This window comes from Schistocerca cancellata, chromosome 8, assembly GCF_023864275.1.
Source record: "Schistocerca cancellata isolate TAMUIC-IGC-003103 chromosome 8, iqSchCanc2.1, whole genome shotgun sequence".
NCBI lineage: Eukaryota > Metazoa > Arthropoda > Insecta > Orthoptera > Acrididae > Schistocerca > Schistocerca cancellata.
Genome location: NC_064633.1, coordinates 478,749,875 through 478,764,098, shown reverse-complemented (window position 1 = coordinate 478,764,098; position 14,224 = coordinate 478,749,875). Strand labels below are relative to the sequence as shown.

The 14,224-nt window shown below is 37.5% G+C and overlaps 1 protein-coding gene across 2 annotated transcripts in view; it reads right to left on the bottom strand.

Moving 5' to 3' along the window:
• LOC126095214 (RNA-binding protein 33-like) overlaps positions 1–14,224 on the bottom strand; it is a 225,247-nt gene that overhangs the window by 189,165 nt on the left and 21,858 nt on the right. For both annotated transcript variants that reach the window (XM_049909950.1, XM_049909951.1), the window contains exons 2-3: positions 7,861–7,960; positions 7,711–7,775 (exon numbers count right to left, since the gene is read on the bottom strand). In XM_049909950.1, coding sequence (XP_049765907.1) covers positions 7,711–7,775; positions 7,861–7,960 — 165 coding nt within the window. The remainder of the gene's footprint in view (positions 1–7,710; positions 7,776–7,860; positions 7,961–14,224) is intronic.

Here is a 14,224-nt window from a genome sequence, read left to right as displayed (position 1 = left end):
ATGCTGCGTCCTGTTATCTAGGAACTCCTCAATCCAATCACACAATTGGTCTGATAGTCCATATGCTCTTACTTTGTTCAATAAACGACTGTGGGGAACTGTATCGAATGCCTTGCGGAAGTCAAGAAACACGGCATCTACCTGTGAACCCGTGTCTATGGCCCTCTGAGTCTCGTGGATGAATAGCGCGAGCTGGGTTTCACAATAGCGCGAGCTATTGATGTTTGAGACTTGACAAGGTCTCTGGAACCGTGTAGTTTCATTTGACTACTCTTTTTCTTTTGTTTTGTGATCTCCTTTCATTAGTAGTGCATGTACGGCTAGTTCCATAAAATAATCAATTTCTTATTCATGCTGTGCATTGCTGAACTTTAATTATTTGTGGTGCTACTTACTGATTGGTGGTAACAATAGTATATTTAGCTCACATGGAAACATTTTATTTAAAGAAAGTAATTTACAGCATCTCTTAAAATATGGGCACATCAAAATTCTTCCCCACTAAAAATTATTTGTTTTATGATTGACTGAGTTTATATGAAATCTCCGCATTTCCTCTTTCAGACAGACATTATACTTTGTAATGTAATTGGATAGATACGAAGTCTACTCACCAAACGGTGGCAGGAGAACACACACATGATGCCACTTGGTCAGTAAATTTCTTATCTGTCCAATCACATCATATTGTCAAAAATTGACTATTTTTGTTGTTGTAAACATCATAATTTGTACAAAAACTTGGTATTTCAAAAGTTAATTGTATTCATAATTTTTTTGTGTTCCAGAAACCTAGTCTCCAAGTTACAATTCTCTATAAAATCTAGTGTTACATTTTTGTAGCCCTGATTTTTCTGTTTCCAAAAATATAGACTTCTAAAATAACATGTTAGCTTACTAATTATTCCAACTGGATAATCTCATTTTCTAGAAAATTCTTGGCAAAATTTGAGAAGTGTATAGATTAAAACTTCCCTCTAATAATATGTTACCTTTTATTTTGTCATTTTGTTATTGTACAGCTTTTGGCTGGACAAATTCACTTCACTGCCTATCATATTTCATATTTTTCATTTTTTCTATTTTTTATGTTAATATCTATAAGTGTTGATAAAAAAGTTTCAATTCGTAGACCATACAGCCCAGAAGCAGTATGCTGATGATGTGAAATCACTGAGAGCATTGAGGCAATTATCCTACCAATTCACCAGGTGGAGGATATCTGTTTGGTAAAACATCATCTCCTGCTGTGTGAAGAAGTCCATCACTTACTGCTGCTCATTCTCGTCTGACACAAATTGTCAACCCTTCAAGGCCTTTTCTAAGGCACCAAAGGCATGGTATTCACATGGACTATAGGGCGGGTAGTAGAGTGTCTCCTAATTGGGCCTCCCAGCTGAGGCTGACCTCCCAGATTGACCAGTGTCTTGTGCCAAATCATGGCCAGCACAGCACTTGGTGCACCATTTCACAATGGTAGTTTTCAACAGATATGCTGCCCCACACACATTCTTCATTCTCTGATGGAAGTCTACTGGTGACTGTCCTTCGGCAACCAAGAAAGAGATAATGGCACACTGGTCCTATTTGGACGAATTTGATAACAACATCGCCTAGTTCATGTTTCCACTTTTACCGCACGCACATTTGAAAGACATGAATGCCACACTAATTCCTTGCCTACATGTCAGCACTTATATACCAGCATCAAGGTCATGTTATGTTGCATCACTGCAGCAATGCCCTCAAACAGAAATTTTCTGATTGTCCTTTATAAAATATAACACTCCTGTATTTTACCATTTTGTAATTTCTGTAATATGTGTGTCTATAAACAGGTGTTGCGCACAAAGCCTCAGGCAGGTGGTATCTAGTCAGTATGAGCATAATCTATGTCCACTTTTCACCATGCAATGTTAAATCAGTTGTAAAGCGTAACTCATTGTGAAAAACTTATGTCCGTCACATACTATGATGTAATGTTCCATGTCAGTCAGTCTGTGTCTGGGAGTAACTGTGCAAAGTTCTACTCAAAACAACATGTTTAACTACAATGCCATTTGTTAATACTCATTAGGTAATAATGGCATATGTAGGTTAGTGACCTGTGGTGTTAAACTGAAATAGTTCATGACAAGCTGATCATCTATAATGTTTATGAACAATAGTATGAATGAAATGAAAGTTCATATCATCAGGTTTGTGTATCATCATTTTGCAATTGCTGCCACCTGTGAAAGCAGACGTTATATTCCAGCTCTACTGCAATCGCTGCACAGCCTTTTATATGACTATCAACCAGCTGTCCACCAGATTGAACGGTCACTGCCCTGTGGCACAAAATGCGGTGAACATATCATGCTTGATTTCAATGGCTGCTTTAATACCCAAACCATCTGGATCCTTCTCTCCCCCACCAGCTTTTCTGAACTGCACAGATGGGACTTATCCTTACAACACATTCTCTGCTCCCTAAATCATCCTGGCCTCAACCTATGGTAACACACTGTTTCCCACACCCTCCACCCAACAGTTTCTACTCCCTCTGCCCTATCACCTTCTCCATATTCTGGTCTCCCTCCCTCTTTGTGTACCACACTCAGCCAATGCACCCACCCACCTTTACCTACGCCTCTCCTTTGTCACACCCTGTTCCTCCCCTCTCCCTGCCCCATAGCATCCTGACACTGCACCTACTGGCAAATTAGTCCTGCATACTTTAGCACACATCCAATATACTGCTATCCTTTTCCTTTCCTGACCCCTCCAGACTGCAGCTTCCATTCTATGTGACAGTTATACTTTGGCCCGAGCTGCCGGAGATGGCGGTCATGTGTGTGTGAGGTGTGCTCGCTTGTGTGAAGGAATGTGCGTGTGTTTCTTTTTCTGATGAAGTCTGTGGTCAAAAGCTAATGCATTAAGTGTCTTTTAGTTGTTCCTGTCTGCATCGTAACATATCATCTTTAAGGTAGATAGCAATCTATCTTTTCCTCACATTGTTGATATTCCAACCTGGAGTTTTCTGTTTACTGGAATTTTTTTAGGTTTGAACTACTTCTCTAGCTTCTGTGCTAATGGAAGTGTTTCATACACGGTAAGTATAATTGTGCTGCCACCAATTGTGAATACGAAATAAACTTGTAAATAATCATCTCTGCTGTGAAGAGTACTACATTACTATAACATTCTTGCCTACAGTTGAAAGAACGTGATACTAGAAGCAAAATAGTCTCGGCAAACACGGGCTCTAAATTGCATACCTTCAATACTGTGAAACAAACCTCTTCTACTGCACGCTCTCTCCTTTTGATATTTTGAGAAGTGGTAGCATCGAGCAAAACAAGAAAAAATGTTCCATAGAATGTGCTCTAAAGTGCATATCTTAAGAGCTATGAGCACTACTTCACTTTAGCTACTGTGAAACATATCTCTTTTACTGAATAAGTGCTCACAGCTCTTGCTGTATGCAACACATTTACTGACACTTTTCTGCTTCTAGTATAATGTATTTCCAACTGTATTCATTTGCGCCATTAATTATGGCACACTCTGTCAAACAACACTGTAATGTTTTAGCAGTATGACAAATAAAGGGGGAAAATATCTCACTGTTTGACATTTGTTCCTTCACAGATAAGTGCAGCTCATATCGTAGCAGATGAAGCAGTTTGTTTGTGAAGACATATTTTGAAGTAATGTAAGTATCACATATTAAATAATAATTATTATTATTCCAGATATGGTTCAAAGTGCTCTGCAATGACAAGTTGGGTATGTATGGCCTACAGATGTAAAAATGTGAATGGTAATGGCAATTCAGTACTCTGCAAAACAATGGTTTTTATTTTTATCTGCATCTTATCCAAGCACTATTATTATTATTTCTTTCCGTTCTCAGACGTTATGTCTGGTTAAAAATGGAAAGTGACGCGGACCTTGATCAAGCGTGACTTCCTTTCAACTGTAAAGTATATGTTACATTGCATTTAGGAACTTGCAGGTAATTGAACATGTATCAATAATTACAGATTTCTGTAGTTGTATATATACGTTTGGATGTAGCTGTATCGCGTTGATGTATTGGTGGATACTGTGTGGTATGACTCCTGTAGTTGATAGTATAATTGGTATAATGTCAACTTTATCCTGAAGCCAAATGTCCTCGACTTCCTCAGTCAGTTTGATGTATTTTTCAATTTTTTCTCCTGTTTTCTTTTGTATATTTGTTGTATTAGGTATGGATATTTCGATTAGTAGTGTTAATTTCTTCTTTTTATTGGTGAATATGATGTCAGGTTTGTTAAGTGGTGTTGTTTTATCTGTTATAATGGTTCTGTTCCAGTATAATTTGTATTCATCATTCTCCATTACATTTTGTGGTGCATACTTGTATGTGGGAACGTGTTGTTTTATTAGTTTATGTTGTATGGTAAGCCGTTGATGTATTATTTTTGCTACATTGTCATGTCTTCTGGGGTATTCTGTATTTGCTAGTATTGTACATCCACTTATGATGTGGTCTACTGTTTCTATTTGTTGTTTGCAAAGTCTGCATTTATCTGTTGTGGTATTGGGATCTTTAATAATATGCTTGCCGTAATATCTGGTGTTTATTGTTTGATCCTGTATTGAAACCATGAACCCTTCCGTCTCACTGTATATATTGCCTTTTCTTAGGCATGTGTTGGATGCGTCTTGATCGATGTGTGGCTGTGTTAGATGATACGGGTGCTTGCCATGTAGTGTTTCTTTTTCCAATTTACTTTCTTCATATCTGTTGATGTTATGTGATCTAAAGGGTTGTAGAATTGGTTATGAAATTGCAATGGTGTAGCCGATGCATTTATACGAGTGATTGCTTTGTGTATTTTGCTAGTTTCTGCTCGTTCTATAAAGAATTTTCTTAAATTGTCTCCCTGTCCATAATGTAGGTTTTTTTATGTCGATAAATCCCCTTCCTCCTTCCTTTCTGCTTAATGTGAATCTTTCTGTTGCTGAATGTATGTGATGTATTCTATATTTGTGGCATTGTGATCATGTAAGTGTATTGAGTGCTTCTAGGTCTGTGTTACTCCATTTCACTACTCCAAATGAGTAGGTCAATATTGGTATAGCATAAGTATTTATAGCTTTTGTCTTGTTTCTTGCTGTCAATTCTGTTTTCAGTATTTTTGTTAGTCTCTGTCTACATTTTTCTTTTAGTTCTTCTTTAATATTTGTATTATCTATTCCCATTTTTTGTCTGTATCCTAGATATTTATAGGCATCTGTTTTTTCCATCACTTCTATGCAGTCGCTGTGGTTATCCAATATATCTTCTTGTTTAGTGTGTTTTCCCTTGACTATGCTATTTTTCTTACTTTTGTCTGTTCCAAAAGCCATATTTATATCATTGCTGAATATTTCTGTTATCTTTTGTAATTGGTTGAGTTGTTGATTTGTTGCTGCCAGTAGTTTTAGATCATCCATGTATATCAAATGTGTGATTTTGTGTTTGTATGTTCCAGTAATATTATATCCATAATTTGTATTATTTAGCATGTTGGATAGTGGGTTCAGAGCAAGGCAGAACCAGAAAGGACTTAATGAGTCTCCTTAGTATATTTCATGCTTAATCTGCATTGGCTGTGATGTGGTGATATTTGAATTTGTTTGGATATTAAGTGTGGTTTTCCAATTTTTCCATTAATATGTTTACGGACTGTATTAATTTAGGATCTACTTTGTATATTTCCAAAATCTGTAGTAACCATGAGTGGGGTACACTATCAAAAGCTTTTTGGTAATCAATGTATGCACAGTGCGGCGATCTTTGTTTAGTTTTAGCTTGATATCATCTCTGTATCTATTATCAGTTGCTCTTTACATCCTCGTGCTCCTTTGCAGCAGCCTTTTTATTCTTCATTTACAATTTTGTTCTGTGTTGTATGTGTCAATTTCTGTGTAATGACTGAAGTTAATATTTTGTATATTGTTGGTAGGCATGTTATGGGGCGATATTTTACTGGGTTTTCTGTGTCTGCTTGATCTGCAGGTTTCAGATAAGTTATTCCTTGTGTAAGTGTATCAGGGACTGTGTATGGGTCTGCAATGTAATTGTTAAATAATTTAGTTAGATGTGGATGTGTTGAGGTGAACTTCTTTGGCCAGAAGTATGCTATTTTATCATTTCCAGGGGCTTTCCAATTGTGCGTAGAATTAATTGCTCGGGTGACTTCATGTTGCAAAATTATCACTTCAGGCATTTGTGGTATCATCTTGTATGAGTCTGTTTCTGCTTGTAGCCACCGTGCATGCCTGTTATGTTGTACCGGGTTTGACCATATGTTGCTCCAGAAGTGTTCCATGTCTGTTATGTTTGGTGGATTGTCTATTTTAATGTGTGTGTTATCTACTGTCTGGTAAAATTTCTTTTGGTTTGTGTTGAATGTTTGGTTTTGTTTCCTTCTATTTTCACTTTTTTTATATCTTCTAAGTCGTTTGGCCGATGCTTGTAATTTCTGCTTCTTTTCATCTAATTGCTCTATTGCCTCTTGTTGTGAGATTTTACCTAACCTTTTTTGTTTTTTGTCTGATATTTCATTTCTTATAAATTGTGTTAGCTGTCCGATGTCTCTCCTCAGTTTTTCTATTCTGGTCTGTAGCCTGTGTTGCCATGCTGGTTTTGTGGGTTTCTTCTGTCTGTTGGTTGGTTCTGGTCTCTGCCTAGCGTGTATATTTAGTGTAGTGAGTGCTCCTACATAAACCAGTAGTTGTAACTCTTCCATAGTTGTATTTTCATTTATTTTGTTGTGTATGATTGTGTTGATAGTTGTTATTGTTTCGACTTGTAGGTTATTTGGTGGTCTATGCAAGAATGGTCTAATGTCTGTATTTGTGTCTTTGTTTTCTATATATGTCAACTGAAATTTTTCTTCTACATCTAACATGGGTGTCACTTCGTGTTCTATTTGTGCTTGTTCTGGTGACTGTCTTAAGATTTCGTCTTCCTCTGATTGTTTAATTGATGTGTGTTGGTCTTTGTTTGTTTGCTCTGGGATGTTTGAGTCCATTACCGTATTTTCTTCTGCTTCTCATTGCACATTATTTTGTTCCAGTATTTGTTGTACTTGTTGTTTGATGTTTTCTAATTCTGACTGGGATATCCTGTTATTTTTTATTATTACACGAATCTGATCAGCTAGTCGTTGTTCTGTTAAAAATTTTAATTCTGGGTATCTGGTAATAAATGTTGTGTATACTTGTGATCTGTATTCAGTTGTGTTGGTTCCTAAGTTTGTTGCTTCGTAATAACAGAACATGAGGTGTTGGTTAACTTCATCTGACCATCTCATCCTCTGTCTTTGTTTTCCTTCTAGAGTGGTTGCAGGAAGCATATCCTGCAAAACACCTCTATTTGGATTTAAATCATTTGCCGTGTGGCTAGCAGTGTCGTTACCATTGTGGACGGGCATAGGGTTCAAGTGTCATCCCTGACCATGACAGCGCTTGTCCGAGGCTTCATTAGTTCTGTCCTGAACCAACTAATCACACTAAAAGGGGGGGTTAGCCCTATTGGTGGTTTGTTCTTTTTGTCGCCTTTTACGACTGGCAGAACATACCGGAGGCCTAGTCTTTTCCTGGGCCTCCACGGGGTTTATTATTATTATTATTATTATTATTATTATTATTATTGCAGAAATCTTAATAATTACCAAGATTCATACTTACACAAAACTCTTCTCATCTGACTCCAGTATTTCTCCATGATCATGACCCTCCAGCTCAGAGGAATCCTACAAAGAAGAGATGGTATTAAAAAATCCAAAGTGAAAACAATTTTAAGATAATTATTGTTTTAATAGAATACAGATATCATACCTGTAGCTCATAATCATCTGCCAGAAGACGATCTTCATCTTCATTACCAAGATCATAGTCAATATCATCTTCCAGATCATCATCTAAGAGGTTTATGTCACTGCATACACAAAGAACCAGGATTTAGCTTACATCTATTTCATGACTGTATTTAAAATAATGTGATGCTTAAAAGCAAAAACTTTATCTATTTTATAAGTCTGGTATGACCTGAGAAGATATCTCAGGATTGTGTGTGTCATACAGTTTCAGAATTATTACAACTGTATTGCCTACAACTATGAAAAGTTTAAAAATACAACCAACATACACTAGCAGGATCTGTAATTAAAATAAATTAATTAATTAATTAAACAGAATGACGAGATTGTGTAGAACACCGATAAATACTGGTCTATACTGCAGTTGCAGATTAGAATGCAGCCTTACTGAACCAAACATTCACTCTCACACAGCGACTCACAACATTCTTGCAACTAGATTGTGTACCCAAGGTATATGGTATGGTACGAGCATCTGAAGTGAATGGAAGATGATGCCCTGGATGATTCAAAGGATGAAGATGGCGGGCACAAGAGACCAGGGGTAAGGCTAAGAAACAAATCGCTAAAGGATTATGCTGGATTTTTTGGAGTGTTGCATTGGAAGTTATTGTTCTTTGCTGTACAGTGCTGTTTTGAATTCTGTTGTTGACCTTTTTTTTATTACAGAATTCTGCGAATTATACACCACTTATAAGTGAAGACTAATGTACAATCTTTTTCTTCTTATCTTCCCAGAACTACTTGTGGATTGGCTGATGGCCCGCCTTTGTTCATTTGACATCACCCTCCTAGGTTGTAATTTTTGTTGTTGGATGCAGTATTGATCAGTAGCCTGAAATTTTCCCCGTGTCCTGTATAATTTCTTCTGTGACATTAAGTTTTCTCAGATCCCTTTTTGTCTCTTCCAGCCATCCTGTAGTGTCATTCATTCTGCAAATATGGCAGTAAAACTTTAATCTTTTCTTCTTTACTGTGTCTGCAACTGTTTCTACATTTCTTTATAGATCTTCATTGTTCCTCTTTGTCCAGTTATTATCTTCATACTTTTGTGGTCTTAATGTTTTTCTGAGTATTTTCCTTCCTTTCTTTTCCAGTTCTTCTTGTTCACCTCTTTTATTCATTGTTGGGCATTCAGATTCATGAATTGCTTCCATTTAATTACTTTTGCTTGATGTTTAATGTTTGCCTGGGGTGATACCAATCTTTATTGTATCAGTTTCTAGTGAGCCTATATGCTAATTCCATTTCCTTTGGCATTTCTTTACTTGTGGTATTATCTAATCCATTTGATAGTATACATTCTCCCAAATACTTAAACTTATCAATTCTTTTCATGTTTCTGTGTTGTGTTTGAATACATTTTTCTCTGTCGTGTTTATGTTCAATGTATTCCAGTTTCTCATATGATATTTGTAAGCCAATTTTAGCCACAATTTTGCAAAGTGTTTCTACCTTTACATTTGTTTGGCTTTGGAAATTATTGCAATGTCATCAGCAAAAGCAAGACATTTAACCTCAAATCTGCCTCTTCCTCGTCCTACAATGACTGCTTCAAGGTTTTCTCTTGTAGTTCTCTACCCTATTCTCTCGTGACCTTGTCTAAGACTAGACTAAAAACAATCACTAAGAGCCCATCGCCCTGTTGAACATTTGTGTTAATTCTGAAGGGTTCAGAAACTTCTGCTCTGTGCATGATCTATTTTTTCCTGAAACCCAATTGGTACTCACCAACTGTGTGTTTTGCTTGGTCTTCTATCTTATTCGGTAGAGCTTTGGATACAATGTTATACGAAGTACAGATATAGCTTGGTAATTGTTGGTTTCTGTCCTGTATTCTTCGTTTTTTCCAGCAATCTGTAATAACCTCATGAATAGTTTAGCCGCCCGTTTACCTCCCAGTTTCCACATTTCAGCTAACACGTCCTGTTGTTTTTCAGTTAGCCAATGTATTGTTGAATTTGATGCAGTGATGGCAGTTCTGAATATGGGTTTTGCTTTTGAGGCTGCCTGAAAATTAGTCAGTGTGTTGGTTCCTCACAGTTTAGAAGATTTTCGAAGTATTTTGCTCATAACTCACAGTTGCTGTCATCATTGGTAATCAGTTTGCCTGATGAATCTTTAAATTCTTTGAAAACTTTGTAGAATGCCCTAGAGTTGTTCTGTTTGAAATTTGTATCTATGTCTCTAATCATTTTTGTCATATTTCTGTTTCTCTGTTTGAATAATTCTGATGTCTGTTTTCTGATTTTAGTGACTGTTCCAGTCTCTCTCGTTTTTGCTGGAGTTCCATTTTTTCCAAGGAGTCATTCTATGTTCTACTGCTTCGTCTCATTATTCCACCAAATATGTCTCCTCTATTTTTGTGGTTGTTCTCACTCTTTCGCCATTTCGATCATTGCTTCTCTAATCTCATCATAATTTCCCATTGTCTGAAGTATGAAGTTTTTTATGAATTCATTCCTGTTGTCTGGCATAATTTTTTTGTCAATCTATGGACTTTTTTAATTTTGGGAGTGGTCTGAACCTATGCCTAGTCCTTTTGTGATTCACAATTTCTCTATGAGGAAGGAGGAGGAGATTCATGTTTAACGTCCCGTCGACAACGTGGCCATTAGAGACGGAGTGCAAGCTCAGGTTAGGGAAGGACAGGGAAGGAAATCGGCCATGCCCTTTGAAAGAAACCATCCCGGCATTTGTCTGAAAGGATTTAGGGAGATCACGGAAAACCTAAATCAGGATGGCCGGAGACAGGATTGAACCGTCGTCCTTCCAAATGCGATTTCTCTATGATTTTGTTTGATTATTGCCATTTGAACCAGTTGATATGAGCCTAAAAGTTTCTTAGGAGAAGACCAGATTGTATTTCTCCTTGGCAATTTTCTAACAAAGACTGACATTAGTTTTAAGTTGAATTGTCTGCAGAAGTTGACGAGCCTTTCCTCATTGTTACTGGTGCCTTTGTGAGCAGGAAAATTTCCTATTATTGCCTTGTATTTCTGATCTCTGCCGATCTGTGCACTGGAGTCTCCTACAAGCAGTTTAATGTGGTGTACTGGTATCTTTGATTACTTATTTTCTAATATTTTCCACAATTTTTGACATTTTCTGGATTTTTTTTTGTCATCATTGTTGGCTGGGGAATGTGACTTCATATAAGGGAGTATTTGTCCATTTCAGGAGTTATAGTCTGTCTTTTTGTTTCTTCTGCAATTTGTTCGACTGTTGAACTGAATTTTGTGAGTTTATCAATTGTTTGTAGGTGTGGATCCAACTGCGACATGCAGCACTTGATCACTCGATGTTGTTATGGCTGAAGATATGTACAGCGTGATTAGATTTCTGCAACTGCTTGGTCTGGTTGCTGAATGTGTGAGGTGTCACCAATATAGCTATCTTATGTCGAGAGTTTCTTCTCCTTAGACAAGGGACATCTACCGTATTTACTTGAATCTAAGCCGCACTTTTTTTCCGGTTTTTGTAATCCAAAAAACCGCCTGCGGCTTAGAATCAAGTGCAAAGCAAGCGGAAGTTCTGAAAAATGTCGGTGGGTGCCGCCACAACTTACTTCTGCCGTCGAATATATGTAGCGCTACACAGGCATGCTTTGTAGGCATAAAGATAAATACTGGCGCCAAAACCTCTGCGTCAGGAAATAAATTTAAAAAAAAAGGTGGAAGATGAGCTTTTTTCTCCGCCCCGAGTTTCGACCACTGCATTTTCATTTTCATACATTATCCAACGAAGTAAATACAAATTCCGTATTGTTCATCTTCGAATGCAGCAGCATTTCAATGTACTATGAAAATCCGACTGGCAAGACTGTTTGGGTGTTTGTCAATAAGGCCAACTCTACGTTCTGAACTTTTTTCCTATCTGTGAGACGAGTTGGTTGCTAATAGGAACTTTTACAAATTGTGAATCACATGCAGTATTCTCGTCACCATAAGAATAATACGAATATAAACATTTTGCCATGTATTGTTTCATGTTGGCTGCTATCTCACTTAAGTCCTGTCTGCCTAATAAACTACGAAACTAGAGTTCCTGTTGTCTGGCATAATTTTTTTGTCAATCTATGGACTTTTTTAATTTTGGGAGTGGTCTGAACCTATGCCTAGTCCTTTTGTGATTCACAATTTCTCTATGAGGAAGGAGGAGGAGATTCATGTTTAACGTCCCGTCGACAACGTGGCCATTAGAGACGGAGTGCAAGCTCAGGTTAGGGAAGGACAGGGAAGGAAATCGGCCATGCCCTTTGAAAGAAACCATCCCGGCATTTGTCTGAAAGGATTTAGGGAGATCACGGAAAACCTAAATCAGGATGGCCGGAGACAGGATTGAACCGTCGTCCTTCCAAATGCGATTTCTCTATGATTTTGTTTGATTATTGCCATTTGAACCAGTTGATATGAGCCTAAAAGTTTCTTAGGAGAAGACCAGATTGTATTTCTCCTTGGCAATTTTCTAACAAAGACTGACATTAGTTTTAAGTTGAATTGTCTGCAGAAGTTGACGAGCCTTTCCTCATTGTTACTGGTGCCTTTGTGAGCAGGAAAATTTCCTATTATTGCCTTGTATTTCTGATCTCTGCCGATCTGTGCACTGGAGTCTCCTACAAGCAGTTTAATGTGGTGTACTGGTATCTTTGATTACTTATTTTCTAATATTTTCCACAATTTTTGACATTTTCTGGATTTTTTTTTGTCATCATTGTTGGCTGGGGAATGTGACTTCATATAAGGGAGTATTTGTCCATTTCAGGAGTTATAGTCTGTCTTTTTGTTTCTTCTGCAATTTGTTCGACTGTTGAACTGAATTTTGTGAGTTTATCAATTGTTTGTAGGTGTGGATCCAACTGCGACATGCAGCACTTGATCACTCGATGTTGTTATGGCTGAAGATATGTACAGCGTGATTAGATTTCTGCAACTGCTTGGTCTGGTTGCTGAATGTGTGAGGTGTCACCAATATAGCTATCTTATGTCGAGAGTTTCTTCTCCTTAGACAAGGGACATCTACCGTATTTACTTGAATCTAAGCCGCACTTTTTTTCCGGTTTTTGTAATCCAAAAAACCGCCTGCGGCTTAGAATCAAGTGCAAAGCAAGCGGAAGTTCTGAAAAATGTCGGTGGGTGCCGCCACAACTTACTTCTGCCGTCGAATATATGTAGCGCTACACAGGCATGCTTTGTAGGCATAAAGATAAATACTGGCGCCAAAACCTCTGCGTCAGGAAATAAATTTAAAAAAAAAGGTGGAAGATGAGCTTTTTTCTCCGCCCCGAGTTTCGACCACTGCATTTTCATTTTCATACATTATCCAACGAAGTAAATACAAATTCCGTATTGTTCATCTTCGAATGCAGCAGCATTTCAATGTACTATGAAAATCCGACTGGCAAGACTGTTTGGGTGTTTGTCAATAAGGCCAACTCTACGTTCTGAACTTTTTTCCTATCTGTGAGACGAGTTGGTTGCTAATAGGAACTTTTACAAATTGTGAATCACATGCAGTATTCTCGTCACCATAAGAATAATACGAATATAAACATTTTGCCATGTATTGTTTCATGTTGGCTGCTATCTCACTTAAGTCCTGTCTGCCTAATAAACTACGAAACTAGAGTGAGACAACAGCAAATGCGGAGGAATATACATATCATGTCATGTTTATATTCGTATTATTCTTATGCTTAATAGTGATACAGTCAGAAATGAAGCACGGCAATTGACTAGATTTTTAAATCTACGATGACTCTAATTTCTGTATAGAATGTAATGTACTAAAGAGGCGCATGCAAAGATTTTCAAACAGAGAAAAATTTTCGCTAAACTCTCGTTCAGAACATCTTCTATCATACGCAGTCTATTATTTGGTTCTTGTTGATCATTATCAAAGAAAGCAGTAGTGTAAGTAACAGCAAATAGCAGTTTCTTGCCATTGTTTCGCTAATGAGACGATTCCTCTCTTTTTCTTATTGTAAGCGGCGGTAGCGCGCACTAAAGCAAGCCCTGCCGCGAGCGGCAACAGGCCGTAAACACGCACTATCAGAATGCGACAAACAATGCATGACACACTACAGTAATGCATTTTCAGCTTAGAGTGATGTAAACACCTATAACAAAGAAAACTGCGCTTATCAGATCAAAGAAAAAATAAGCAATCAATTCAAACAAGACGAGGCACGTGGAAAAGGAAGGGTACCCGTATAAATACGGACGTTATACGGACGGAGCGCTTGACGCATAGCAATGGCTACCTGGTGAAGCTTAACTGCTAAGCTTACGACTCGAACCAAACCACTGTAGCTGTATCGTCAT